The sequence below is a fragment of the Cajanus cajan genome, chromosome 2 (assembly GCF_000230855.2).
Source record: "Cajanus cajan strain Asha chromosome 2, NIPB_CcT2T_4, whole genome shotgun sequence".
In the NCBI taxonomy this organism is placed as follows: Eukaryota; Viridiplantae; Streptophyta; class Magnoliopsida; order Fabales; family Fabaceae; genus Cajanus; species Cajanus cajan.
Genome location: NC_138518.1, coordinates 8,514,400 through 8,542,126, shown reverse-complemented (window position 1 = coordinate 8,542,126; position 27,727 = coordinate 8,514,400). Strand labels below are relative to the sequence as shown.

Sequence of the window (27,727 nt, the reverse complement as noted above, 5' to 3'; positions counted from 1 at the left end):
TATTCAAATATTAATAATTCTAGTATGACAAAACTAAGATAAATGAGGCATCCTACCACTCAAGATCAGATATTTCGAATATGAAATTTACATAACTAAACATCGGTGGAATTTGACAACGGGTGACCTAACAAGTTTAACAACACTCACCAAGATAGACTCTGATAACATCTTAAGAAAGGGGATAATCACATAATTTAATGTTACAAAACTGGTTTGTAAAATGAAAATTGCTTAGTGTATAATATTTTTGATCTCTAGTTGAATTTAGGATCTCCAACACTCTTAAATAGAGTATAATTCAAAGTCATTTGTTGTTTAAACTTAAAATCATGGCCATGTATCATTTAAGATTTGAGGAAATATAAGAATTCATGGACTCAAAAGCTTAACCCACTAATACATGTTAAGGAAATGTAAGCAGAGAACTGTAGCTTGAGAGTCAGATGATTAGCATTTTGCAAAACCTTACAAAGTGAAGTGCAAATCCATCTGTGGCTTTTGATAGTCATGCATATACCATTTAACATTAAAATCATCTACACCAAAGCCGCGCCTGGAATCTCAGGGTTGGAACTATCTATTCCTCTAGCATTTTAGAGAAGATGTGCACAATGCAGGAAATAATCCCCATATAACCAGCAGATCCTTTGAATGTTCTTCATTGTAATCATCATTTTAGTCATTTAGTTATTTCCATTCCAACATCATTTGAAGATCTTTCTCTCTCAAAAACACGGTGAACAAGAGAAGCAGAAACACCAACTTTTACTACTTTGCTTTGGTTCCTTTTCTGCTTTAGGACTAGGAGGCTCCAACACATTCTCTGGCTGCTGCTCCTGATTTTCAGTTTTTTCTCGCTTTTCTGACTCTACTGTTGATGAACTATTTCTTCCACCATCGGCTGTCAATCTGAAAGAATTCAAGAAAAAAAAAACGATGGTCAATAGAAGGATATCCTACCCTCTAAAAACATCATATTAATTATAATTTATATTACTTTGAAGAACAAAAACTAAGCAGAGAATACATGAATGAAGCCAATCCAAACACAATGCTAGTGACCAATGCTGGATTGTATGAGTTATTATCAAACTCTTTACAGGTTGGAAGAACTAGTCTGCATATACATTACTCTTGCTTACTTGAGATTCCATCAACCAAGAATTTCCATTTGATTTCTATCATATTTCAGAGTAGTTTTTGAGACATAAGAGAAGAAAATAGAAAGGTAAAATGTGTTGAGTTTTTCCATAATCTAAAATCGACTTATGCACTTTAGCTTATGCAGAAATTAAAGAGAGAGTTTCTAGAAAAGTTAAGTGCATAAGTTGATTTTAGCTTATAGAAGAAACTCAATTTATTTTATCTTCTTGTTAGTTTCTACTTGTAGAGAAGTTTATTCATACCAAACAGGTTTTTTGATTTGCATGCATTAAATATCCACTCTCCTTAGGGAAGTTATGTCATGATGATAAAACAGTGATATAAGCAAGATATGAGGGGAACTCACATAGGAAATTGAAATGAATGTGTACTCATATCGCTTCCCACTGAACGGTAGGAGACACTGTTATAATTCTTGGGTTCCTCATTAGGGACCTTTTCTTCTTTATGATGATCTTCTGGAGTTTTGCCCAACACTATTTCATTCGTTCCAACATTTGCTGATGTTTCTGTTTTCTTAAGGTCAACAACCTCCACAACTGAACCTGCAGTTTCATGCCTCCCAACTGAATATTCTGATTCACTTGATGAATCTGATGATACAGAGTGTCTCTCCACGTCCATATTATTGCCACTAGCCTTCACCTCTTGAACAGGTGGCAGTGTTGAAGGAATGATGACCCCATCATTAGTCCTAGGCAATTCCCCAGATTTGTTGTGAGGAAAAGCATAATCCCTTGAGAAACTATTGTTTCCCAAGTGTATGCTAAATAGTGATTCATTTGAGGCAACACTCCATTCCATAGGACTTGTGGATCTATTAGCAAATACAGATGAGGGGATTCTGTTTGGATCATACCCTGGAGAACTCATAAACTGAACTGGAGGAGATTGAGTAACTGACCCTCCTTGAAAGCTCCACACAGGAGAGCCATACAAATTATACTTAGAATCAACATTGTCTATGCTATTACCATCTTTGTCTGTATCATCTGAATTTAATGAAGAATCAGATGAGGATCTTGAATGCTTCTGATTGGGATAGTCATCATCCTCAGGAAGATCAAAATGCACTTTGAGTTTCTTACCACTTCCTCTCTTGTTCTCATAATTCAAGAAAGCCATTAATTTTGGAACCCTACAAAAAAGCAAGACATGTAGCACTTTTAGACCACCATTGTGACAATGAGACAATAAATTTCTGGTAATGTTTCATAAAACTTTGGAAACAGAATTAACATGCTTTCGTAACAGATTATTTTTGGTACCAAGAGAATTTTAACATAAGCCATGCACATAAGAGCTACAACACATTACATGCATCGTTATATAATTTGCAGCATTAGCATACAACATATGACCTTCATGTAAAATAATAAATAAACAATACCCTTTTCTGAATATTGTACAATCGCCAAATGAAATATCGAGGGAAACGGGAAACCTATAGAACTTACTCAAATTTTTACGATTAATTCCGGGAACCCTGTATCTACAATTTTCAACGATCCTTCAATCAAAAAATTGGTGCAAGATGAAGTTCATTATTGGATTAACATGTTCTGCACCAAAATCAAGAGTAGGAAAATTGCAAGGAAAATTAAGAAAAAGGAGAAGCTGGCATGGGGACAAGGAAATGAAAGCTGGGTTTTGGGGTATATGGGTTTGTCTATGGAGAAACACAGAAGACAATACAATGATAAAGAAAGGCAAGGAGAGGATCTCGGGAATTACTCCGTTTATATAACAGAGTGATTAATTATGACATATCACAACTCAACCAACTTTGGTATCCGTTAGACCTTAGATGGTTAATGCCTAATGAAAATATTGTATTAAACTATCAATGAATATACTAGAAGAACATATTTCGATTAGCTTTGCAAACCAAGATTTATATAATTTTAAAGTCTATCTCTATCCATATATCATTCACATAGAGTAAAAACTCTATCTACATATTCATTCTTAATATAGCTTGCTTGATTCCGAATTAAAAAATGTAGCTTAATTAATTAACAAAAATGGTTAATATATCTGATCATGTCATGCTTATTCTTATGTGTAAATATGACCAAACATGCCTTTTTTGGCACAGAAACTCGTTTGGTCTGTAAACGTGTTTCTAAGTCTCGAGAAATCTTAACCAAAGCGCCAAAAATAGGGAGTAGCCAAAACTAAAAAAAAAGGGCGCAAGGACATGTAATGTACAAAAGGGCAATGTTGAAAATATGATAAAAATGGAGGGTAGTTAGAGAATTAGAATAAAGAAGTTATCCCTAGAGTTTGTGATTGTAATTTGACACGGGCTATATGGATGATATACTTGGTCGCATTGTACAATGCTTCAGAAACATGAAAGAAGCTTAGTGCTAAATATTTGGTAATTGCTATGGTAGGAGTTTTGCAGTCTCGTCCCTTCAATGTTGGAGTTCGTTCCCTCTGCTGTAAGCTATGCTCATATCATTAGCCTTTAATATTTATCTTTAGCACAGAATGCCAATCAGGTTTGACATGCTTGTAACTGAGAACACTTGTTGCCTTGTTCTTGCTAATGATTGCGCAAAGAAAATGAACTTTTGAGCATTAACATGATTCATCCATAGTCAGTCATACATTAACAATATGCAGTACAATTTTGAACCAAATGTAGATTTCATTGTTTATGTGTAATCTAAGCGTTTAGTTTTTCTGCTTATTTTAGAGAAATAATTGCTTATTATTTTGCCAGCTTCTAAGAGAGCTATTATGTTATAAAAAAAAGAAAGAAAAAAGAGAGCTATTGAAGAATAAGCGTTTATTTTCCTTGAAAAGAAGTTAAACCAAACATGCATTAAATTATAGGTAAATGTAGCCTTATGTAGAAAAGCCAAGGTCTTCTGTTTTACTAATGTGTTAGCTTTCTGATCATTTGCAGCTGCAGAAGGTTACTATATTCAGAATCCCGTAATCCATATATCATCACCATGCCTAATTAAATGTTGTAGTTCTTCAATCCATCAGAGACTTTCAAAGGTTACAGGTGATTGCAGAAGTAAAACTAAGGTATATCTAATATCTGACTATGATTGACCCATTTAGTCTAAATATAAATTCTCTGTTCAATTCAGAAAGTCCTATATGAAATGTTATATGGGTTGAATGCTTCTATTTAATTAAGAGTATGTCCAATGTATCCTTGCTATCATATGTTACATTATAGAGTAAATTACACAAATACTCCTTGAAGTTTCATGAAATTGTATATACATTTCCTACATTTTTTTTATCTCTACACTAACTAACCCTGTTAATTGTTTGAAAAAACATTACACTCTCACGCAGGAGGGTGATGCAATCTCATAAAAGCTAACGAGGAGTCAATGTAGTTTACTCTAAAGTATAGAATAAATTTATTTTTTATACATTATTGGTATAAAAAATTTTAAGGTATCACGTATCAACTAATAATAAATCACCTTAGATATTATTTTTAACATAATTATTACAAGAGTACCATTTATGACAATCTATGATTGACTGACGGCGTTAAATATCCTTTCCTTGTCCATGTGTTTTATTTTAATCAAGTACCTTTAATCAAGTACCTTTTCAGCTTTTGTTCTAACAATCAACATGCATTTCCTATCAGGTTTTCGCATTGAGGAGGAGGAGAAGGGCAAATGAGAGAACTGAAACTTACGTACTATTAGAACCAGGGCAGGATGAGAGATTTGTTTCTGAGGAAGAGTTGAAGGCAATTTTGAAACAGTTATTGGAAAATTGGCCTGGCAAGGTTCTTCCTCCTGATCTTGCTAGATACGAGAACATTGATGATGCTGTTTCTTTCCTTGTGAGATCTGTTTGTGAACTTGAAATTGATGGTGATGTTGGCTCAATTCAATGGTATGAGGTCCGTTTGGAGTGATAGTTAAGTTTGCCATGTTAACTTGGTTACGACCTTCAATTCTCTTGTAACGAACACAAACATGTTAATTTAATTAATGCAAGAGCAGCTAGACCCCCCTTCAAAGTGTTGTACTTATTCAAGAAACAAAATTGATAGAATACAAGAATAAAAAATATATCTAAATCAAAATAAAATGATATTGTTATAATCCTTATTGCAGAGGTTATGTACCCATACTTATTAAATGATTCTTTAATCAAAATAAAATGATTCTCTCAATTAGTGATGAAGAGACTGAGATTTAAGTGTTATCGTACATGTTTTTACAAGTTTCAATGGAATCTGAAAATATAAACTTTTTAATTAACAGGGACAATCATTGTTACAAAAGGCTATTTAAGAAAATTGAGCATCATAAACTTCAAAGACCTTACAATCATTAGAACAGACAGTTCTATAAGATGGGAACAAAGATCTATCTCTTTCTCTTTGATATTAAATACATCATCTTTAAACTGTCCCCATGAACCACTGTCACATGATTTATCACGTTGAACAAAAGTTCTTTGAATTCCTCAAGTTGAGTTGGTCTTCTCATCAATCTGCATTTTCTGGAAAGGACCCACATCCTGCAAGGGCATGTCTAGAATCTGCAGTAATTCACAAAACATATACAAGCACTGTTACACCACACTGAAAATTGCACCACACTGAAAATTGCAGAGCACCCAAAAGAGTTAAAGTATCATAGCCAGAAAAGTCAAATGCAGAACAATCTGTTGACTGTTATTGCCTTATTAGTGTACCTTTGGTGGTTGAATTTTACCAGGTGGTAACACTGCACCACCCCTTTTAGTTCTGGCAAGAAGGCCTTTGGTTACTGGTGACATCATCGAATCAGTTGGGCTTGTATATCTAAGAAAATGAACAAAAAAAAGCCCAATAAGACCTCACACATTGACTTCATTAACCTAACTATAATGTCATCTGCATACTTTATCCTTAGAATTTCATAATATAATAGGTGTTTGGCTTCATAGGCGACTTTAGATAAATATTTAACTATTTAATTTAATATTGAAAATTGATTATAAATCTAAAATTAATTGTGAATTGAGTCAACTTTGTAAAAATACAAGTGTGTAATTTGAATTGCTTTTCAATTCTATCAAAATCAACCAACGAAGATAGCTTAGTTATTAAGGAGGGAACTCATATCTCACAAATACATGAGTTTGATTCTCATATGTGAAGACCAATAAGTAATTTGTAAATACTTCTCTTGGTGTTCTTTGAGTCCTCAGGCATGCCTCGTGAGTCTCCCAAATTCCAACTTATTTAAACTATTATTCCAGTAAAAAAGAATCAACTAAAATCAATTACAAAACTAGGTTGAAGGCTAAAATAATAAATAATTGCTTCAATTTTTCACCATGATTTTGGGGTCAAAATTAATTCTTGGAAGTATCCCAAACACCCAATAAATCAATTATAATCAAAAATCGATTTTGTAAACACTTATCTAAATACCTTTCTGGGTATTTGAATGCCTTGGGGACTCTAAGACGATCTGGGGTAACAGGCTTGCGCAATTCATTTGATGAGTTGTGATCCTTCTGGTCTTGTTGCAGTGGAGTTGGTGTTTTGCATTCAGGTTCGGGAACTTGTGCTTGGATTGGAACTTTTGGAGGCGTTTTGAGCATGTTTTCCTTTTCCATGAAATTATTGTGTTGTGCCACGGAACAAGGAAAATGAGTTGAAGTGGGAACTGCAGGTTCAATGCGAATGTGAGAACTAGGTGTGAGGAGGAAGAAACAAGTATATGAAAATTGTTAACGATAATGTGACCGTTTAGGCAAAAGTGGCTGCAACGGTCGAATTGTGCGAGGCGATGCTAGAATTTGGACTCAAATATGGTGTCCGTTGGGGATGAATAACATGACAAAAAAATAGTCCAACACAACACATGAATCATGATTAAATACTTTGAAGAGTAAAATATGCTTTCAATCACGTTGAATAAAGGTAAGTTTGATTTTATGCTTAAATAATTTTTTTGTCAATATAAAAATGTAAAATAGGTAGTTTTTAATTTTTCTTTTATTGTTATTTTTTTTATTTTCATTCCTATAAAATTATTTTGTTTCATTTTTGTGTTTCTCATCATATTAACCGTTAAATCTAATAGAAAAAAGTCAAAAGAAATGTAGGAACAAAAGTGGAAAAAAAGAAATTTATAGGACCAAAATAGAAAATGACTAAAATGAAAGTAACAAAAACTTGTAAGGATTAAAATAAAAATAACTAAAATTAAGATGATTAAAATAAAACTAATTAGAAATAAGAGGATTAAAATTAAGAAAATATTATTTTAAAGGAACTAAACTTGTATTTAAACTAAAGTTATAAAGTTTAAACGTTAATTTGAACTTATAGATAGTAAAAATCTTAATCTTCAGTGATCATCTAAAACATTAAACATTACACATAAAACTTTATAAAAGTCTTTCATTAAAGTTGCAGTCACCTTCAAATTATGAAAGAAATATAAAAAATGAAAAGTAGAAAAAATAAAACATAAAATGTAATAGAGATGTCAAAATGAGTAGTAATATATGAGCAGGAAATAGTAATAGGTTTTTATTTTTCTTGATGTAATTTATAAGAGATATCGGTGTAAATGTAAGAAAGATATTAATATATATATTTTTTTCATTTTTTTTTTGAATTTTTTTATGAGTTAATCACTTATACACTGTCAGTGTAAAATTTTTTTTACACTGGCAACCAATTATATCTCTTAATTGTACCATGCTACTATTAAAAGTAAATATGTTTACAGTGACATGACACAATTAAAAGATATAATTGGTTACCCGTATAAAAAAACTTTACACTGACAGTGTACAGGTGATTCACTCTTTTTTTATTTCATACTCACATGTAATGTTTTTGTTTTGTATTTCTATCTTATTTTGTGCTTATTTTTTTCTACTTGTTTGTCGTATTTACTTTTTGTATATTTATAAGGGGGAATGTATCATTATATGACTTTACAAAGTTATGCATTTAATTTTGATAATTATTTTTGCTAGTTTTCACTGCATTCATCATCAATGCATTTGTTATATGACTTTTTTTTTATAATTATATTATGAAGTTATATTTTTTATTTAAAAGTTCAAACTTTATAATTTTAACTCAAATAAATATTTAGTCCATAAAAAATAAGGTTGATTTCATTTTAATTCTTTTTAATTTTAGTTGTTTTTATTTTGGTCCTTTCAAAATTTTTTTATTTTCATTTTGGTTCTTTTCTATTTTGATCCCTAAAATTTTCTCACTTTTCTATTTTGCTTCCTGTAATATTATGATATTTTTTCCCGTTAGATTTAATGGTCAATTTGAAGGCAAAGAAAAAAATGAAACAATTTTTTTACAAAAATGAAAATGGAAAAAAATATAAGAGGATTAAAAGCAAAAACAAGCTATTTTTTAGACACTAAAAAGTTATTTAAGCTTTGATTTTATTCTTTATTATTATTTTTTATTAATGTCTTACTTTGTCCAACTAATTTATACATTTTTGGTTCTTATATTTTGGTACAAAATTTTCTATGCTTTGAATAATGATTCAAGAGAATCACAATTTCTGAAAATCATGATTCTTGTGAAAATTTGTTTGGTTAGTCATAAGTAATTTTGGAAATATTTATAAATATTTCCTAAAAATCAAAGATCCTTGCTACATTAAATAAACAAATAAACATAATGTGATGTGTTTACATGGAAATAATTTTGTAAAAAATTTATGTAAAATCCATTTACAAGAAACCATGTTTCTTGAGATCGCTATTTTTTAAATAACAAAAAAATATAAAAAAAAATTAACATTCTTAACTTTAGATACCCAAACACTTTAGATACTTAAAAAGCAAAAAATTTCTAAAGATACAAATGTCCTTTGGTAAAACAAAAAGTGCATGTTTTTCCATATTAAAACATGTTTATACCAAGATTATTTTTCACCTTCTTAATATAATTTCTATTTTAATTCTTTTTATTTATTATCAGTACATATAATATATACAATATTTTATTTTAAAAAAAATAAAATAAAAGACATGATTATTAAAAACAGGAAGTCTAGAGTGAAATGGAATCATGTATGGTCCACCCGAGGATCACCACAATTCCAGGCTATTAAAGGTATGCTTGGCCTTTGAATAGTATTTTTAAAAAGTTTTAAGAAATTGTAAATTAGTACAATGGTTACTGTTTTTCTTTTCTTTTTGTTTTTTTATTCTAAATTTTTGTTTTTATTTATGGAATTATTTCCTTTTCGTTTTTGCAAGGATTTGCATAATGAGGGAGTGAGGGAGTAAGGGTGTTGCCTAGGCATGACATTCTAATCTGGTCCCGTGGGTACTTGCTTGAAACGCATACACGCACGCACGCACGCACACACAGACACACACACAAACTAAAATTAGAAATCCTAACCTCATTTTTCTTAGAGACATGAACTCACCTCACGCGGCCACAACTCTCTCCTCTTCATCTCTTCACCTCTTCACCTCTTTTATTTTAAATTTTTTTTTTTTCATATTTATTAGACTAAAAGGTCCAAGAGCGGGGGTGGGGTGGGGAAACCCGAACCCCGTCGGGGACGGGGATGAATATCCAGATTTTATCTCCAGCAAGTATTAAAGGCAGGGCGGTTTAAATCTATGGGGGCAAGAGTGGGGAACATAAAACCTGCCCCTCCCCATTGCCATGCCTAGTGTTGACTTTGTAGGTCCATCACTTTTGGGGGCTAAAAAATGCTCAGACGGTGGCCCATCGCAATCTTAATTATAATATTTAGGCTTGTTCGAATACTGAATTGAATGAAAGAATTGCATTTTTTTATATTGTAGTTATGAAAGTAGAATGATATGAAATATTACACCTATCTCTATACATGAGCACTATTTATATTAGAGCAATAGATTCAAGACTAGTTGTTATAATTGACTTGGTAAATTACAACAAATTGATCCTGTCATCAAAGAGTATCGTTTTCATTCTTTTTTGGTGAATCCTCATATCCCTTCGTGGTTTCTTTCTAAAGAAGACTGTGCCACTAGATCGGTAAATTCGGTGTATCAAGCATGGGAGCAACAAGATCAATTGTTACATTCTTGGTTGCAATCGATTCATAGGTAGTATACTCACACAAATCATGGGTTGTGTGCATTCTTCGGAACTTTGGGAGAAACTTCACGAATACTTCACACATGCAAGCAAGAGCAAGTCAGTTGTGTATAGAGCTACGTATCACAACTCTTGAAGGAAAAACCATGGATAAGTTTCTTGCTTGAGTCAAAGCACTAGTTGTTGTCTTTCACCGGCCGGTTGAAGATCCTATTTCTCCACATGAACATCTTGAGGTTCTTCTATAAGGCTTATTACACAATTACGAATTTGAGGTAAGCCTAATTAGCAACAAATTAGTTCCACTTCAGGTACCAAAGGTTGGAGCGCTTCTTCTTGCACATGAAGCTCACATCAAACAATACAATAAACAAACAATAATTCACTCAACATCAATTAATTTAACTTAATCTACGACTTCCAAACAACTCTAGTTACCGAATCATTTACTCCCTTAACAACTCCTTAGAATCCAAATTATTAAGTGTTGGCTACCATGTTTGTAATGAGTTTCCTTGCAATAAATGGTATCTTATCCATCAATGCTCCTCCATTGGCTGCATCAATCATGTTCCTATCCATCAATATTAGTCCCTCATAGAAATATTACAACAACAATTGTTCACTAATTTGGTGATGAGGACAAGTGGAACACAACTTGTTGAGTCTCTCCCAATACTCATACAAAGTCTCACCATTTTGCTTCCTTATTCTAGAAATCTCTTTTCTAATTGCTACAATTCTGGGGGTAGGGAAAAACTTTCCAAGGAATAATCTTTTCATCTCATGCCATGTAGTGATGGTTGCTAGTAAAAATTAAAGCCCATCTTTTCCAACACCATCCACAAAGAAAGGAAATTCCTTCATTTTCACATGATCTTCTAGCACTCATTGAAAGGTCTTATGGTGGAACACACTACATGGAACTCCTTTAAATGCTTATGAGGATATTCACCTGCAATTCCATGAAACTTAGGCTACAAATGGATTAGCATAAATTTAAGCTCACAATTCACTTGATTTTCAAGATATTAAATACACCATGGTTGATACACAACATTAGGTGTGGCCAATTCCTTCAAGGTTAGCTCACTGTTATTATCCATATTTTCAGTTTCATAATTTTCAGAATTACAAGAATAAAAAATAAAAAATAAAAGGATAAAAAAAAGTAGGACTAACAACTATAAAACTAATAACTACACTACTACTATTCCTAACTTTTAACCTATGAAGTGTTCTTGGCAATGACACTATTTTGATAGCATTAGCGAATCACTATCAAAAGTAAACTAGATTTCCCCTGAACATTTGTAATATAGGAAGTGTGACACCCTCTACCCCAACATAATATACAATAATTGTAAGATAAAATAAGAATGAATAAAAACTTTCTCAATTAGATAAGTCTCAATTAACAAAGAGGTAAAGGATTCACATTCGTATATATAATCATAATTCACTTGCAGAAATTACAAAAGAAATAAAGTTAAAGGTTTTTCGAAAACAAAAGAAAGAAACTAAAGTCCTAAACTAGTCCTAACTATGTCCCGATATCACATATCTTATTAGAGCACGCCCAACTGAAGTCTAAGCCTCATCACCAACATCCTCATGTTGATGATCACTTGCAACACAATTTAAACACATACAAAGAGAAACAAGGAAGTGAGAAACATCTCACTCAAGTTCAGGTGCAAAAATAAAGGTTAGATAACACACACAACAAACATAATACAAGTCATAAGCACAAATTACATATAAACAATCCACATACACAATCAGTATCACATGCACACTCATTTATCATGCAATCATGTTAGGGACTCGACTTATAAATGCATGCATGTGGCACCAATCATATATCCCATATCATTGGTGCGTTGACTCAACAACACACCTAAGGTAGTCTCGGAGTACATGTAGAGAGCTACCCGTACACTCTCAACTAGAAGGATGTACTGCTAGGGTTTGGTCGGGATAGTGAAGCTGCGCAAGTTATACGTCTCGTGCTCACAAACGGGCAGAATCGAGACATCCAAACCGCACTATCCCCTAGGACTCCCCCAAACTGTTACACAAGGAGGACCTTCCTTAATGGTGTACTCCATATCATACTCAACACATAGATGCACATGATACATGTCACACACATTCACACTTCATGGACTCATCACTTTACTTTTCATAGAATTTCATGTCTTATCTCATTTCATCATGTTTCACATTCTCATAGTCATAGTATTCACAATAGCACGTAATTCACACCATGTCACATGTCACTTGTTCACATTTCACATTTCTCATAGTCATACATAAGATCATCATTTGGAGATTCTTGTCCTTATCATGCTCATAAAACACATTAGTTACGTTAATACAGTAATAAGGCAATTTCCACACAATTTGCACCTTCAAACAAGACATAAAACATATAAAACATCATAGGGATCATGCTCAACACGCCCTAACTCGCGCTCGGCGCATTAAATGCTGCACCAAAATTAGCAGAGCATCACGCCCGGCGCGCCTGAGCACGCCCAACGAATTAAATGTCGCACCTAAAGCGGAGAAATTTTCCCGGTGAAACTTTCCTGAGCTCGACTTAAAGAATTTGTGCCTGGCTTAACTGTTAAGCCCGACTTAAAAAAACTAAGCCTAGTTTAAAAGCTACGGCCAATGCCCCAACACGAACCTGCATTACTTAACTTCGCGAAATCTTGCGTATTTCACAACCAAACACGCAATTATAGCATTCAATCAGTAAAAACACTTCAAATAACACCCATATCACAAATCCATACCCAATTTTATGCAAACTACCTCAAATCTTGTCAAAAGATCATATCCCTAATTATTTCTCATAGGGTTTATCACAGAGCACTCTAATTCATATAAAAACTTATCTAATTTCAAAATCAAACACATATTCATGCATCACATCCAACCAGAAACCCAACAAAAAACTCAGATATTAAAATAGAAAACTTTCATAATTTTCCTATTCCTAAAACATGCATCAAGCAAGGGATTAGGGGTTAATCCTGCTACCCAACAATTATTCCCACACTCTCAAGTGAGGTTTCTCACTCCCCCTTACCTTGATGAATAGAAGATGAAGCACGAGCGAAATCAGGTTGATTCTCTTCTTCAAGTTCTCCTTGGTCTTTAGAGAGCGTAGAAAGAAAAATGAAGTCAGAAGTGTAAAATGATTTTGGTAGCCTCAGGTAACTTCCTAACAATGAATAACTTCTTTCTTAATAAATAAATAAATAATAAAATAAATCATTTATCAAAACGTCCTTCCTTTCTTTCTCATAAAAATAAATAATAATTAAAATATACTCATTCTTTAATAATCAACATAAACATAAGCATACATATTAATAAAATACATTTTATAAAATGTCTCCTACTTCACTAATTAAAAATGATAATAACAAATCATGTTTCATAAATGAAATAGAGCTCATATAATTAATTAAATAATATCAAAACTCTAAAATAATTACATTAAATATCGACTTTTGAAGAAATTAACCTTGAGACCTGCTACTAACTCAAACAACTGTAGAATAACTTTAATACCCCAACCATTATTCAGAGTAGCATCGCCCACTAGGATGGTATCATCAACCATATTGTAGATGTGATACTGGCATTGCATCCCCACCAACCATATAGCCTGTAAACACACATTCCTGAACTGCTTTAGACATTAAAGAAGACAACCCTTCTACAACAATAAAATAAATAAAAGGAGCCAGTAAGTCTCCTTGTCTCAACCCTCTACCAACTCTAAATTCACTAGATGGACTTCCATTCACAAGAACAAACACTCTAGTAGTCTATCCACCTCCTCCACAAAATTGGAATCCTCATTTTTTCCATAACAAACAAAATATGCTCCCAATTAACATAATTATAAGCCGTCTCAAAATCAACCTTAAACAGTAAACATTGTTTTTTCTTTCTTTTTGTCTCTTCTAGAATTTTATTGGCAATCAAGATGCTATCAAGAATTAGCCGTCCTTAATATTTCTATATATCATTATTATATATCATATTAATTTCTATATATCATTATTATATATTTGATTTTTCAAAAGAATAGTTTCGTTTACTTTTATATTTGTATTAATATTTAGTTAATAAAATTAAATGTCATTAATAAATTTGGTCACAAAATGACTATGATTTAAGATTTTTACACATTCATATATTAAGAAGCACAATATATCACTTTTAGATATAATTTGACTAGAGAAATATGTAAACACATTACTTTTAATTATGGTGATCGAAGAATTTATGATTAGGCAAATTAATTTTCTTTTTATATTATATATTGAAAATTTAGAACATAAGTCATTTTGTGATTTTTTTTCAAATATTATAACTGCAATCATTTTGAGATGCAAGGAGTATTTTTTAAACAAAATTTTCCAAATGTATTACTTATAAAAATGTGTACTTTTATATAAAATTGAAATATAATAGCATTAAATGCTACACTATCAAAGGTTATATATACATAAAAATTTGGAATTGGGTATATATATCAGTGTCATCATAAAAAAAAAATGTTCAGAAAAAAAAAACGGTGGAACAAAGGTTGCCAAACATGCAATAAAGGAAGAAAAATATAAATAGCTACCAGTCAAATTGAAGACCATAAATATGTGGACATTTATTAACTAGTCAAAACGATACCAAATGCGTACTAAAGGACGGCAAATATATTAATATTAATATTATTCGCTTGAAAAACCAATAGTCATTCTCGTTAAGAGTTCATTTTCTTTTTATATATGAGCTTTAAGAGTTCATCTGTATCTGTGCCTTTTGTTCTTTCGTGCTGAATGGAACTGCTGTTTATAATTTTATATATACATATGTTTGCTTTTTTGACTAAATGCACGTTCCTGCAAAATTTGACTAAATCAATTTTGTACAATTTGGTATTTCTGAAATGAGACCTTCTATATAGTGGGAATGCAAAAGGCACGATTAGTACGAAAAGTACACAAAAAGTTAGAAAAAATAAATACATTAGACGAAGTTTTGACAGAACTGATCAGCCTGTTCATGTGTTTTTATACGTAAACCATGCATTGCATATGAAGAATACAATTTTTCTTCTTCAATACAAATACCAACTAATACATGGAACTTTATTAGCCAGTCAGAACACGAATTTTAGAAAAGTATGATGAAGAAGTATTCAGACTAAGATGTGAACGTAAATTAATAATACGCAAAAACTTGTAAAAGAAGAAATGGTATTTTTTTTGGGATAGTTATGTTATTTGTGTAAAATATCTACTATTTTTTTGAATAATTAATTTATATTTGAAAATGTAACTGATCATCGATCTGTATAGTAATTTTTTTTTTCTTAATTATGTTTTTTAAAAAAAAATTTAAGACATGAATAGATCTAATTTTAGTTTTAGTTAGATCATAACTACTTTTTTTTCTTGTTGAGGACAGATCAACTACTTGTTAAGAAATAGTAAATTCACATTTTTCAATTAGGATCTTTATACTAGTGAAAAGTAGGATTAGGTCCATTTTTATTATTTTACTATCTTTAGGTTATATATATATATATGAATATGTTCAAATATTATTTTTAATCAGTTAAATAAGGTAAAAGATACCTACGTCTTCTCAAATTTAGAAAACCATTTTTTAAAATAAATAATTATACACTTAAGAAATGGTAAATTATTTATTTTGTTAAAAAATATTTTTTCTTAAAAAAAATTACACAAAAGGATTTATTGCCGTAGTTAGAAGTCACGAGATTAATATTCCGAAGAAAGTATCATTTAAGAGACAATTTATTTTCCCACATGTTTCTCTATTTGTATAGTCAAGAATCCGTCGTATGCATACTTAAATAACTCATGTTATCCACTTATATACATACCACACCTAGTAAAGGAGATATATTTCTTATAATAATATAAAGTTGTCTAAATTTCAACAACATAATTTCGTATGTCATAATTGTTAAAACAGAAACTTTCAACATTTCTCATAATAATCTTAGGTGAATTAAGAGAAGTTTGTACATAGCCGATATATAAGAATTGTATAGATAGCAATTCGTTATACTTCAAGAAATATTCTATTAATGAAGTTAGTTGGACACTAAAAAATTTGTTTGGATATAATTTAAAACTACTTTTAAGAGTATGTCTTCTATATATCTATATATATATATATATTTTATAGAGAAATTTTCATAATCACTTTTAAACTTATATCTGATGAATAGAGTATAATTATTCTTTTAAAGAATAGAAATCATCAAACTGTTTTGTCTGTTAGCATGGTTAAGAAAGTCAGTACTACATTGTTGGTCTAATATTGCGACAGATATATATCTCGTAAATAAATCCATATACATTATACAATAAAGCCATGCATGTGGGAGTAACTATATATATCACAGTGGGGGCATATGAGAAGATTAATACAATTGGCCACAGAATCAATAGAAACCAACCCAAATACAACATGAACATTCCAACCGTGTTAGCTTTACCATATCCAGCTCAAGGGCATGTCAATCCCATGATGACCCTCTCACAGAAGCTGGTAGAGCATGGTTGCAAAGTGCTTTTTCTGAACACCGACTTCAACCATAAGCGAATGTTGAGTTCCGTGGTGGAGCTACAAGAAGGCCTTGATGATGAATCACTATTGAAGTTGGTTTCAATCCCCGATGGCTTAGGACCTGATGATGACAGAAACGATCAGAGGAAGCTATGTGAAACTATTCCAAGAACCATGCCTGCAGCACTTGAGAAGTTCATAGAGGATATTCATGTCAAAGGTGACCACAGAATAAGCTTCATTGTTGCAGATTTGTGCATGGCATGGGCGTTAGATGTTGGGGCTAAACTGGGAATTAAAGGAGCTGTGTTGTGTCCTGGATCAGCAACTCTTTTTGCCCTGCTGTACAACGTCCCTAGGCTTATTCACCATGGGATCATAGATTCTGATTATGGTAAGAATATCATACTGGTTTCAAAGACAATTTTTGAGAATTAGCTTATAATTAAAAATGTTTATTTCATTTTTTTTTTCTCTTTAAAGTAGTTTTGAAAAAGTTTATGCGTACCTTACTATATATCCAAATTTGTTAGGTTCTGTTTACTCATGAAAAATCAAGTGATATAAGAAAAACGAATTTAATGTATCTCAGTACTTTGGAAGGTAAAAAATAACATTTCGCTAATAGAGTAATGATTTTTGGTCACTTTACATTTATAAATACAGCTTTCTTATACGGTTATACCCATCATTTCTTATTATCACACTCAATTCTTCTTATCACATCGATCATATCATCTATCATATTTGTATTTTTTTTCTCTTTTGTCTCCCACTTTTTAGGTATCAAATAGGTTTTTAAGTGTCAAAACATCATTTTGCTAAATCTTATCGATCAGAGTTTACAGCATAAAAGTCTTACGATATATATATATATATATATATTTTATGTAATTGTACGAGATTAACACCTGGAATTAAGAAAGAAAATGTTATCATGTTACAATTTTTATCAACTTTGTTCAAATACTCACAGCAAGAGTATATTATTTTTTATAATTTTGTTATTGATGCAAAATATTTATTAATTAATTTTATCAATAATTAATTTTAATCAAAAAATTTGACACGACATTTTTAACGGGATCTTCCCTCACAATATAAATGTGCATATATACATAATGAAAAGTATAATAAGCATCAGGAACACTCTTTTTAGATGTAAAAAGTGTTCTTATATAAAAGGAATGACACCACGTATCTAAAATCATCATGCATAAATAGACCGAATCCCTGTGCCTATTGATTGAAACATAATAAATAACTATTAATATGTGGTATTACGACTTATTATTTTCTTTTCTTAATATTTTTTGGTTTTTCCATTGAAGGATTAGCATTAACCACGAAAAAGACAATGCGGATATCACCAAGTATGCCAGAAATGGACACGAGAGACTTTTTTTGGTTGAATATGGGTGACCCAATTATTGGTAACACAGTTGTGGACTATTTAGTGCACTGTACACGAAGTTTACATTTGACAGAATGGTGGCTTTGCAACACCACACATGAACTTGAACCTGGCACATTATCCTATATTCCCAAGATCCTCCCAATTGGCCCTTTGTTGAGAAGTCATGATAACACAAGTGCTAGTGCAACTACAAAACCAATGGGAATGTTTTGGGAAGAAGATCTCTCCTGCATGAGTTGGCTCGATCAACAACCTCATCGTTCTGTCTTGTATGTTGCCTTTGGTAGTTTCACTCTTTTCAACCAAACTCAATTCAATGAACTAGCTCTTGGATTAGACCTCACCAATAGACCTTTTCTTTGGGTTGTACGTCAAGACAATAAGATGGTATACCCTAATGAATTTTTGGGGAGTAAAGGTAAGATTGTTCGTTGGGCTCCTCAACAGAAGGTGCTGAGTCACCCTTCCATAGCATGTTTTGTGACCCATTGTGGTTGGAATTCTATTATGGAAGGTTTGTCCAATGGGGTTCCTTTGTTGTGCTGGCCATACTTCGCAGACCAACTTCATAACAAGACGCATATTTGTGATGAGTTGAAGGTTGGACTGGGATTTGACTCAAATGAAAATGGACTCGTGTCATGCAAGGAGTTAAAAATGAAAGTGGATCAACTCCTTAATGATGACAACATAAAATCAAGGTCTCTTGGGTTGAAGGAGAAAGTCGTGAACAGCATAACCAAAGGAGGTCGTTCTTTAGAGAACCTGAATAGGTTTGTCAAGTGGCTAAAAGAATAAGCATTAAAATTTTGTTCACGTTAGTTATGCAACTAAGAGAAAACAGACATTGAACATATAATTAGACCATGATGTCCGACACTGAAGATGGTTTTGATTCTTGAACATTACACTTTAACAAGTTTTTATAGTTGAAATGTTTTCAGGGTGTTTTATTTATTTATTTATTTATTTTTATTTGTTTAATTGAGTCGTGAAAATGTAGTTATTTGCTTTTTTATTTAAAGAACAATTTATTCTGGGTTTGGATTTGTTTAATTGTTATTGTGAACATTTATATGTATATGGATCGTCAATATATAATTCATGCAGTCATTTATATGTATACATAGTATGTGTTAGAAAATCCTATTAATCTGTTTTTCGTACAATAATTTTTTATTCAAACAATTTTGGTTAGGCGTATTGTTTTTTATTAAATAAAAATTTGTACCGAAAGCTTATGCTATCAATAAAGTATAAACCAAGGATTAATTCAACAATCCTTGACCTATAATGCATGCAGTCATGTTCTCCAAGTAATGCTTATGCACTTACAAATAGGTAAGGGTCCTTACCGAACCCTTCAAGTTCCTCTTTGTATTCTGGATTGCAAAAGTTCACCGACTGCAAAAGTTTCAGAATTATTGTGTTTTGCATTAGGATGAGAAATGGCTGAATCAAATAATTATTTTTTTAGATGATTATAATAGATCATATAAAAATAATTTATTTAAATTTATTAAAATCTCATATAAAAATTTAATCTATCCAATTTATTTAAAGTAAAATATTCATCTATTAACAATTTTTTTATGAATGAATATTTAATCAATCCATAAAATTAATGCTATAAAATTAAATAATTTTATTTATAATATTTTATTTTTCTCTTTTTTTATTTATAAGTTATTGTATTTATATATAATCTTTTAAAACTTGCAAGACTACTTTTTATGTCAAAATAATCTTTTAAAATTTCAATTAAATGAATATCTCACATTGTAATCTAATGAATTTTGAATAAGTAGTGGATAAATTACTAATATACATAAAATTAAGTGGATGGATTAGATTCTAATTAATTATTTATTTTTATTATAATGGATGAATTGGATGAATTTATTTATGGATGGATAAATGGATTGATTACTACAAGAAAATGGTGAATAAGCGGCGGAAAATAAGCGTCGATTAATAGCCGACGCAAATAGTGTCGGAAAAGTCGACGCTATTTTAAATATAGTGTCAGTTTTTTCGACACTAATTTAATTTAAATTTAAAGTAAATTAGTATCGAAAAATCCGACGCTATATTTAAAGAATAGCGTCGGCTTTTCCGACGCTAAATTTAAAATATTTAATTTAAATTTATTTTAAGTTTAGCATTGGAAAAGTCGACGCTATTATTTAAATATAGCGTTGGCTTTTTGATACTAATTTAATTTAAATTTAAATTAAATTAGTGTCAAAATTTAAATTAAATTAGTGTCGGAAAAGCCAACGCTATATTTAAAGAATAATATCGGCTTTTCCGACACTAAACTTAATTTAAATTTAGTAATGAAAAAGCCGACGCTACATCTTAAAATAACGTCGGCTTTTCTGACAGTATAGGTACTTTGAAAGAGATAAAGATAATTTTTTCAATGTTATATACGCATAATGTGTTCTGGTACACTTGGTTATCAAGTTCACTTAAGACCTCAAGGTTCACGGATCGAGTCCTAGGAATGTTAAAAATACGAACGAATAAATGATAAGCTGGAAAAAGAAGATAAAGAAAAAAATAAAATAAATTTTGTGTCAACATAGTGTCGACTTAATCGACAATAAAAAATTAAAATAAATAAATTTATTAGTGATGGCTTAGCCGACACAAAAAAAATTTGTGTCGACTTATTTAGCATTAGCCAAAACTGATGAATAACCGACAATATTACATCAGTTTTTATGATTTAGAGTCGGTTTTTCGCCGACTCTAAATCAAAACATTCTTGTAGTGGATTTATCACCCTTAATCAAATTTAGGGATGGAAAATGGATGGATCGAATAAGTTTTTAGGCAAATCATAATGGATTCGATAAAAATAATTCATTAATCTATTTAGATCCATTAAAAATTTACATAAAAATTGAATCCATACAATCCATTTAAAGCAAAAAAATTCATTTAATCTATCAATTAACAATTTTTTTATGAATAGAAATCCAATCCATCCATTAAATAAATTTTTTAAAAATTGAATAATTTTTATTTTTATAATATTTTATTTCTCTTTTTTTTTTCCTTATAAGTTATTATATTTTTATATAATCTTTTAAAATTTGCAAGATTTTTTTATGTTAAAATAATCTTTTAAAATCTCAATTCAATAAATATCACATTTGAAAAAATAATAGATAGATTACTAACCATCCATAAAATTAAGAAGATGGATTAGATCTGACCCATTATCAATTTTTATTATAATAGATGGATTGGACGGGTATTGGATAGATGGATCGATTTGCTACCTTTAGTCAAACTTAGGGATGACAAATGGATGGATTGGATAATAATATATAGATTGGATAAAAAATAATCTATTAATTCATTTAGATCCATTAAAAATTTGCATAAAAATTCAATCTACCAAAAAAATTCATCCAATCTATCCATTAACAATTTGTTTATGAGTGGATATCCAATCAATCCATAAAATTAATATTTCGAAAGTTAAATATTTTTTTTTATAACATGTCATTTCTCTTTTTTTTTTTCTTTATAAGTCATTATATTTTTATATAATCTTTTAAAATTTGCAAGACTTTTTTTCATGACAAAAGTCTTTTAATTTTGCCACCCCTAATTCTCACCAATAGTTTGGTGATAATTGATATTCTAAATTACTCCATAATTATTTTGTCCATTGATTCTAAAAGAATATTCATTCCTCCCTTTAAATTTGAAGAGCCATCAACAAAAAGAGCACATCTTTATTCTTGCTCTCTTACCTTAAACAAAGTTCGACTATAAAATTTGTTTGTTGCGGGTTGCATCAATTGTCCCGTGGCGGAGGCTAGGTGGGCCAAGTCACTGTCGAATCATGGCGCTTGGGCTGCTGCGCTCTTAAGTAAAAAGAGTTGCGCCCTGACTATCAGCTATAGCTTTTAGCCTAGTGGTAAGCGCTCGATCTAACAAGTGGTATCAAGAGCAGGTTTCTTGTATAAGGCTTAAAAGCTTCAAGATTTGAAATGGCCTCATTAAATTTGTTATTTCCCGAAGGAAACTCTATTAATAGACCTCCTATATTCAATGGGGTAGGGTATCATTATTGGAAATCTAGGATGCAAATTTTTATAGAAGCCATAGACTTAAACATATGGGATGCTATTGAAATTGGTCCTTTCATTCCCACTATTGTAGTTGGTCATGAAATAAAAAATTTGCCCAAAGATCAATGGAGTGAAGACGATAGAAGAAAGGTTCAATATAACTTAAAAGCCAAAAATATAATCACTTCTGCTTTAGGAATTGATGAATATTTTAGAATTTCAAATTGTAAAAAGTGCTAAAGAAATGTGAGATACACTTGAAGTAACACATGAAGACACTAATGATGTGAAAAGATCTAGGATAAACACTCTCACTCATGAATATGAATTATTTAGAATGAATCAAAATGAAAGCATACAAGACATGCAAAAGAGATTTACGCATATAATTAATCATCTTGCATCTCTAGGAAAAGTGTTTCCTAATGAAGATCTTGTTAACAAAGTTTTGAGATGTTTGAGTAGGGAATGGCAACCGAAAGTGACTGCAATTGCTGAATCAAAAGATCTGACAACCATGCCTCTTGTCTCAGTACTACTAGAAAAATTAAAATTAGAGAGGGAACAAATCCGTCACTAATTTTGATAAAATCCGTCACAAATCAATTAGATACGGAATTTGTGACGAAAATGATTCCGTCACAAAATTTGGCGTCACAAAATATTTAGTGACGGATTATTTTCTCCGTCACAATTAGTGACGGAATTAAGGCATCACAAACAGTATAATTTTCGTCACTAATTTCTAATAATAAATGTTTAGAAATTAATAAAAATCCGTCGCAATTTGTGAGGGATTAAATCCCTCGCAATTTGTGAGGGATTAAATCCGTCACAAACTGTGATGACTTTAATTAAGTAGAATCCGTCACAATTTGCGACGCCAGAATTCCGTCACAATTTGCGACGGATTTTATCCGTCACTAACTGGGATGAATCTCTCACTAACTGTTGATGACTAAATTTGAGGAAACCATTGTTTTTAAGAGTCTGGTAATCGATTACCTATACATGTAATCGATTACTAGACAATGAAAATCATATGTTCGAAATTTACTTATTAAAAGGTTCTCTGGTAACCGATTACCCATTTCTTGTAATCGATTACCAGAAGATGAAAATTTCAAATTTGAATTTAAACTTTACAACTTGAAACTAAACCGTTGTAATCGATTACCAAGTCTTGTAATCGATTACCAGAGCCTATTATTCTGGACTAAACAATTACATTTGTCTTCTGAAATTTAATAACAAGTAACTAAGTGTGCTATATAATCCTATCAGATGCAAACAATCATTGAAAAATGCGTTTATAGTATGTTAATGGAACAATTATTGATTTCCAGATCTTGCGTATTTAATTTGTACAATTAATCAACTGTATATAATAACTCATTACTATTGTCCAACATATTATATTCATATGTTCTCATATAGTAAAACTCTAACAGTAATAATTATAAAATTTAATGATAAAAAGGTTATAAATACCTTCAGTAAATCAGAAACCTTCTCAGTAATATATCTTTGTTCAATATTGACTCCCTCCTATGTTACTTATGAACATGAATGCACAGTATAACTTCATCAACACATTACACCTAAAAGTAAAACTTAATAAATTCTAGGAACAATATATATAAATTATTGCAACCAAAACTACATGCCTAGGTGGGTTCAAAACTATATACGGAATAAATAATACAAAAACACAATAACAAAACTCCAGCAACTTAGGTACTCACCAATTCCAGTTTCTGAATTATCAAGATTCCCCTACTTTTGATCTAGAGACAAGCCAGATCCTACTTTTTCCTGAAACAGTTTTTAATAGGCAAACTGAAGTCAAGTCAAGGCAATACAACCAATAACTTAAAAAACCAAATCAAATAGCACACCACTAACTGCAGACAATAACTTAAATAATAAATTGTGTTGCACAATTAAAGTGTTACCAAACATACAAACCAGGTGTCATCTAAAATAAAACATTCAGATGAACTTGGGGTTCCCGACAATAAAACATTGCACCCAATTGAAAATCTCACAAAAGAGTTTGATGATTAAAACAGCTCCTTACCTCCTCAACGTGTTGGGCATCACCAAGCATGCTCCCGACAAGAACATTAAAAATCATTTCATATTCTAAATATAAAAGACCAAAAAGCACAGAATCATAAAATAAATTTCAAATTAAGTTTCCACATTCATACTTAACACCATTGAAAGTCAAAATTCTTGAGCACAAATTAAGTTTTCAAGTATAATTATCAAATAATCTTTTGTGCAACAAACCTTTCTCTAACAGCTCCACCAGATAATACACCTCCATAGGCCCGGTTTACTGTCCTGCGGTTCTTAGGCAATCTGGACCTCTTGTATTCAGCAGGTCTCAAGTGTGGGATCTGCAGATTATGTAAGGATTAGAAAATCATGATAGGAGAAGAATGCTGCTCACACTACTTAGGACATGTTCCGATAAACAGCTTAATTAAATACCAAAGGCAAATTTAGGTAAACAGCTTCATTAAACACTTATTAAAACATGCATTTGGAAAAACTTATTTACAGTTTCATTGAGTTTATCTTGCAACGCAAGCACTATAAAAGTTCAAAAGCTTCTTTTAGTTTGTTTTACTTAGCTCTCCAAAATAGCTTACAAAAACAGTATAACTTTCTTCCCTCATTGATTAAAGGTACAAATTACACACATAAGCACTTCTTCAATAAGTGCTTAATTAAGTTGTTTACACGTAAGTGTTTACCATGTACACATTTGAATAAATAGTTACTATAATGGAAGAGGAATTATAGCAAAACTACTTTCATATACATTGTAAGCGGTTTTCATGTTATTCAAAAGATTGGAATAAGTTGAAACAAAATTTGTATACATCATAAGCTATTATTATTAACTGTCCCAAGCCTAAACAAAATGTAAATAAGTTCTCCCAAACATCATTATTCAATATGTTCATATTAAGTGAAAGCTTACTCATAAGCTTGGCCAGGAGCTTACAACAATAAGCCATAATCAAAACTCGTTCCAATCAGATAACTGATATAAATCATTTCAAAAAAGTGTTCACCGCATTACACATAACTCATTAACATTCAAAATCTGAATTCAGTTATCTAAGAATTAAGGCTACCAACAAACACCCAAAGGACTTGAAAATTATAGCATCCAAAACACCTCCTTAAAATGTCCATACCAACACCCATTCCAATCAGATAACTGAGAAAAATCATTAAGAAAAGCAGCTCAATCTCATTCCCACAACCTGTCCTCAATAGATACATACCCGTCACAAAAAACATAATCAATTAGGCACTGAACCAAAATTGAAGGGAAAAAAATAAGAATCATCCAGAAATTTTCCATCTCAACAATTTCACAAGACACAAGATAGACAAATTTCCCCAGAGTACAAAGCATGCCTATCAGATACATTCAGTAATTTTATAAATACCCAGATCTCTAAGTATACCAATTTTCATATATACAAATTAGATTCTTCACAACAAATCACTGATCCTTAGTATTCAAAGGCAATATGAAAAAGAAGACAAAATAAATAAAAAAAATATACATACCCCTTGGATCCTCTTTCAAGTGACAGGGCATTTGGGTCCGCTTTCCCTCTTCTTAGTGGTCTGGTACACCAACTTCCCACCTGAGACATACCCATTTGCAAAGGTCAGTTAAGCCACCAAACAGCATTAACAAAATCAGATTTTGACAACAACCGAAGGAGCATAATTGAGATCAGGAGAAAAACACACAGTTGGGGAAAAACAAAACATAAAAAAATTGAAAGAAAAAGCATACCAGGGGTCTTAACAACCCGGTGTTGGTTCGATTTGGTAGCATAGCTATGGCGCTTCCGGTAAGTGAGCCTCTGAACCATCGTTGTTGTTGACGAAAGCAAATGCTCAAACATTAACGAGAAAACACGAGCAAGAAAGTAAAAAGCAAAGGAGCACGCACGTCAAGCCAGAAAGAGAATGGAGTAGAAAGGAGGAAGAGAATAGAGAAATGGAATTGAAAACCTAACCTGGGCGGCGGACTCTTAAATTTTTGGGGAGACAGAGCGAAATGTAAGGCGCGGGGGGTTTTTTTTTTGATCTCGTGAGAAAATTAAACAGGGCGAAGAGACAAGGAAAAAAAAAGGAAAATTACAAAGGGGAATACATGTCCTCCCCTACTACTTGACCATAGTGTATGAGCAAAGAGGAAACAAATTGTGAAGGGGTGACACCGTTCGCTAAAGACCTAACAAATCCCACCAGATTGCGCGTGAGATAGATAGGGGTTTTGTTTGGAATTGAAATTTGAAACGCATTGCCTTATGGGATTTGAATTTTCATGAAAATGGGGAAAATTGAACAGCGGGATAGTTTCCCGCTTAAGATATTTCTATTTATCAAATTCATTTTTTTTATATAAAATAACATAAATATAAATTGTCATTTCAATAATTTCTAAATTCATTTTTAAAAATTTAAATATATAATCATATTTTATTATAAATTCAATTTTAAAATTAGCCTAATTTTGAATTTTGAAATTTATATAATTTTTATGGGTTTTTTAATTACAAAAATTTAAATAACTAAATTTATGTTATTTTTAATATTTTATTTGGAAATTCAATTTCATTTGAGTTTTTTCCAAAAAAAAATTATAAAAAAAATCTACAATAAATTATTATGTTTAGTCTTTTTTTTTAATCTAAATCATGTTTACTCATTTTTTAAAAAAAAATCAATTTAAATTTATTTATAACTTAACTAAAGATAAAAGAAATACAAAGGTTTTGATCTCCACTTTATTAAAAAATAACCTCCATGTAGTAGTTTTGTTGGTTATCCAATTTTACAGTTTTGTTGGTTTTTATAATAAAAAAAAGACATAATTTAAAATAGATAAATTATTGACGGTTGAAAGAGGATGGAGCAAAGTAATTCTTGCATTTCAAAATCAAAGTGTTTAGGGTTTATTGAATATGCATTCCAATTCATCACAGTAGTAGTACTTTCCATTTTCATTCGAATTAAATCTTTGATATAAGGTTCCCAACCTCTCCATGTTCTTGTTAATCGAATTCATAACGACCATGTGTTACTGTCAAAGCCATGGTTGAGCCAAGTACTATGGTATTGATAAAAATTGATTCACTAGAGTGTGAGATTGTGTCTCATAATTTGTTAGATATGACTCAATGAAGGGTTTCAAGATTTCTTGTTTTCTTACTTCTTTTCCTTCATTTAGAAACAATTAAAGTTAAAAAAATAATTAAAAACTTGTAAATTATCCTTGTCACTTTTAAATCT

General features: G+C 31.1%; 4 protein-coding genes, 1 long non-coding RNA gene, 1 other non-coding gene and 1 pseudogene across 7 annotated transcripts; 3 read left to right on the top strand and 4 right to left on the bottom strand.

Moving 5' to 3' along the window:
* Positions 1–78: 78 nt before the first annotated feature.
* Positions 79–3,048, bottom strand: LOC109811037 (uncharacterized). Its single transcript, XM_029273903.2, has 3 exons — positions 2,625–3,048; positions 1,514–2,305; positions 79–912 (listed from the first exon to the last, which is right to left on the bottom strand). The coding sequence occupies exons 2-3, from the start codon at positions 2,290–2,292 to the stop codon at positions 729–731; spliced, it is 963 nt and encodes a 320-aa protein (XP_029129736.1). The 5' UTR covers positions 2,293–2,305; positions 2,625–3,048; the 3' UTR covers positions 79–728.
* A 406-nt stretch (positions 3,049–3,454) lies between these two features.
* On the top strand, positions 3,455–5,179 carry CRR7 (chlororespiratory reduction 7). The gene is made up of 3 exons (XM_020374681.3): positions 3,455–3,614; positions 4,085–4,212; positions 4,799–5,179. The coding sequence occupies exons 1-3, from the start codon at positions 3,560–3,562 to the stop codon at positions 5,072–5,074; spliced, it is 459 nt and encodes a 152-aa protein (XP_020230270.2). The 5' UTR covers positions 3,455–3,559; the 3' UTR covers positions 5,075–5,179.
* A 213-nt stretch (positions 5,180–5,392) lies between these two features.
* LOC109811033 (hydroxyproline-rich glycoprotein family protein) lies at positions 5,393–6,952 on the bottom strand. The gene is made up of 3 exons (XM_020374669.3): positions 6,587–6,952; positions 5,863–5,971; positions 5,393–5,706 (listed from the first exon to the last, which is right to left on the bottom strand). The coding sequence occupies exons 1-3, from the start codon at positions 6,772–6,774 to the stop codon at positions 5,632–5,634; spliced, it is 372 nt and encodes a 123-aa protein (XP_020230258.1). The 5' UTR covers positions 6,775–6,952; the 3' UTR covers positions 5,393–5,631.
* Positions 6,953–10,880: 3,928 nt separating this feature from the next.
* On the top strand, positions 10,881–10,985 carry LOC114916668 (small nucleolar RNA R71). The gene has a single exon (XR_003805249.1). It is a non-coding gene; the product is annotated as a small nucleolar RNA R71 (small nucleolar RNA).
* A 4,388-nt stretch (positions 10,986–15,373) lies between these two features.
* Positions 15,374–20,413, top strand: LOC109810989 (UDP-glycosyltransferase 83A1). Its single transcript, XM_020374606.3, has 2 exons — positions 15,374–17,273; positions 18,211–20,413. Exons 1-2 carry the CDS (start codon positions 16,685–16,687, stop codon positions 19,092–19,094), a joined length of 1,473 nt encoding a protein of 490 aa, XP_020230195.2. The 5' UTR covers positions 15,374–16,684; the 3' UTR covers positions 19,095–20,413.
* Positions 20,414–23,887: 3,474 nt separating this feature from the next.
* On the bottom strand, positions 23,888–24,430 carry LOC145955236 (uncharacterized). The gene is made up of 2 exons (XR_014431879.1): positions 24,136–24,430; positions 23,888–23,991 (listed from the first exon to the last, which is right to left on the bottom strand). It is a non-coding gene; the product is annotated as an uncharacterized LOC145955236 (long non-coding RNA).
* A 48-nt stretch (positions 24,431–24,478) lies between these two features.
* On the bottom strand, positions 24,479–27,214 carry LOC145955235 (large ribosomal subunit protein eL34-like; annotated as a pseudogene). The gene is made up of 3 exons (XR_014431878.1): positions 26,223–27,214; positions 25,988–26,067; positions 24,479–24,795 (listed from the first exon to the last, which is right to left on the bottom strand). The product of XR_014431878.1 is annotated as a large ribosomal subunit protein eL34-like (transcript).
* Positions 27,215–27,727: the final 513 nt, after the last annotated feature.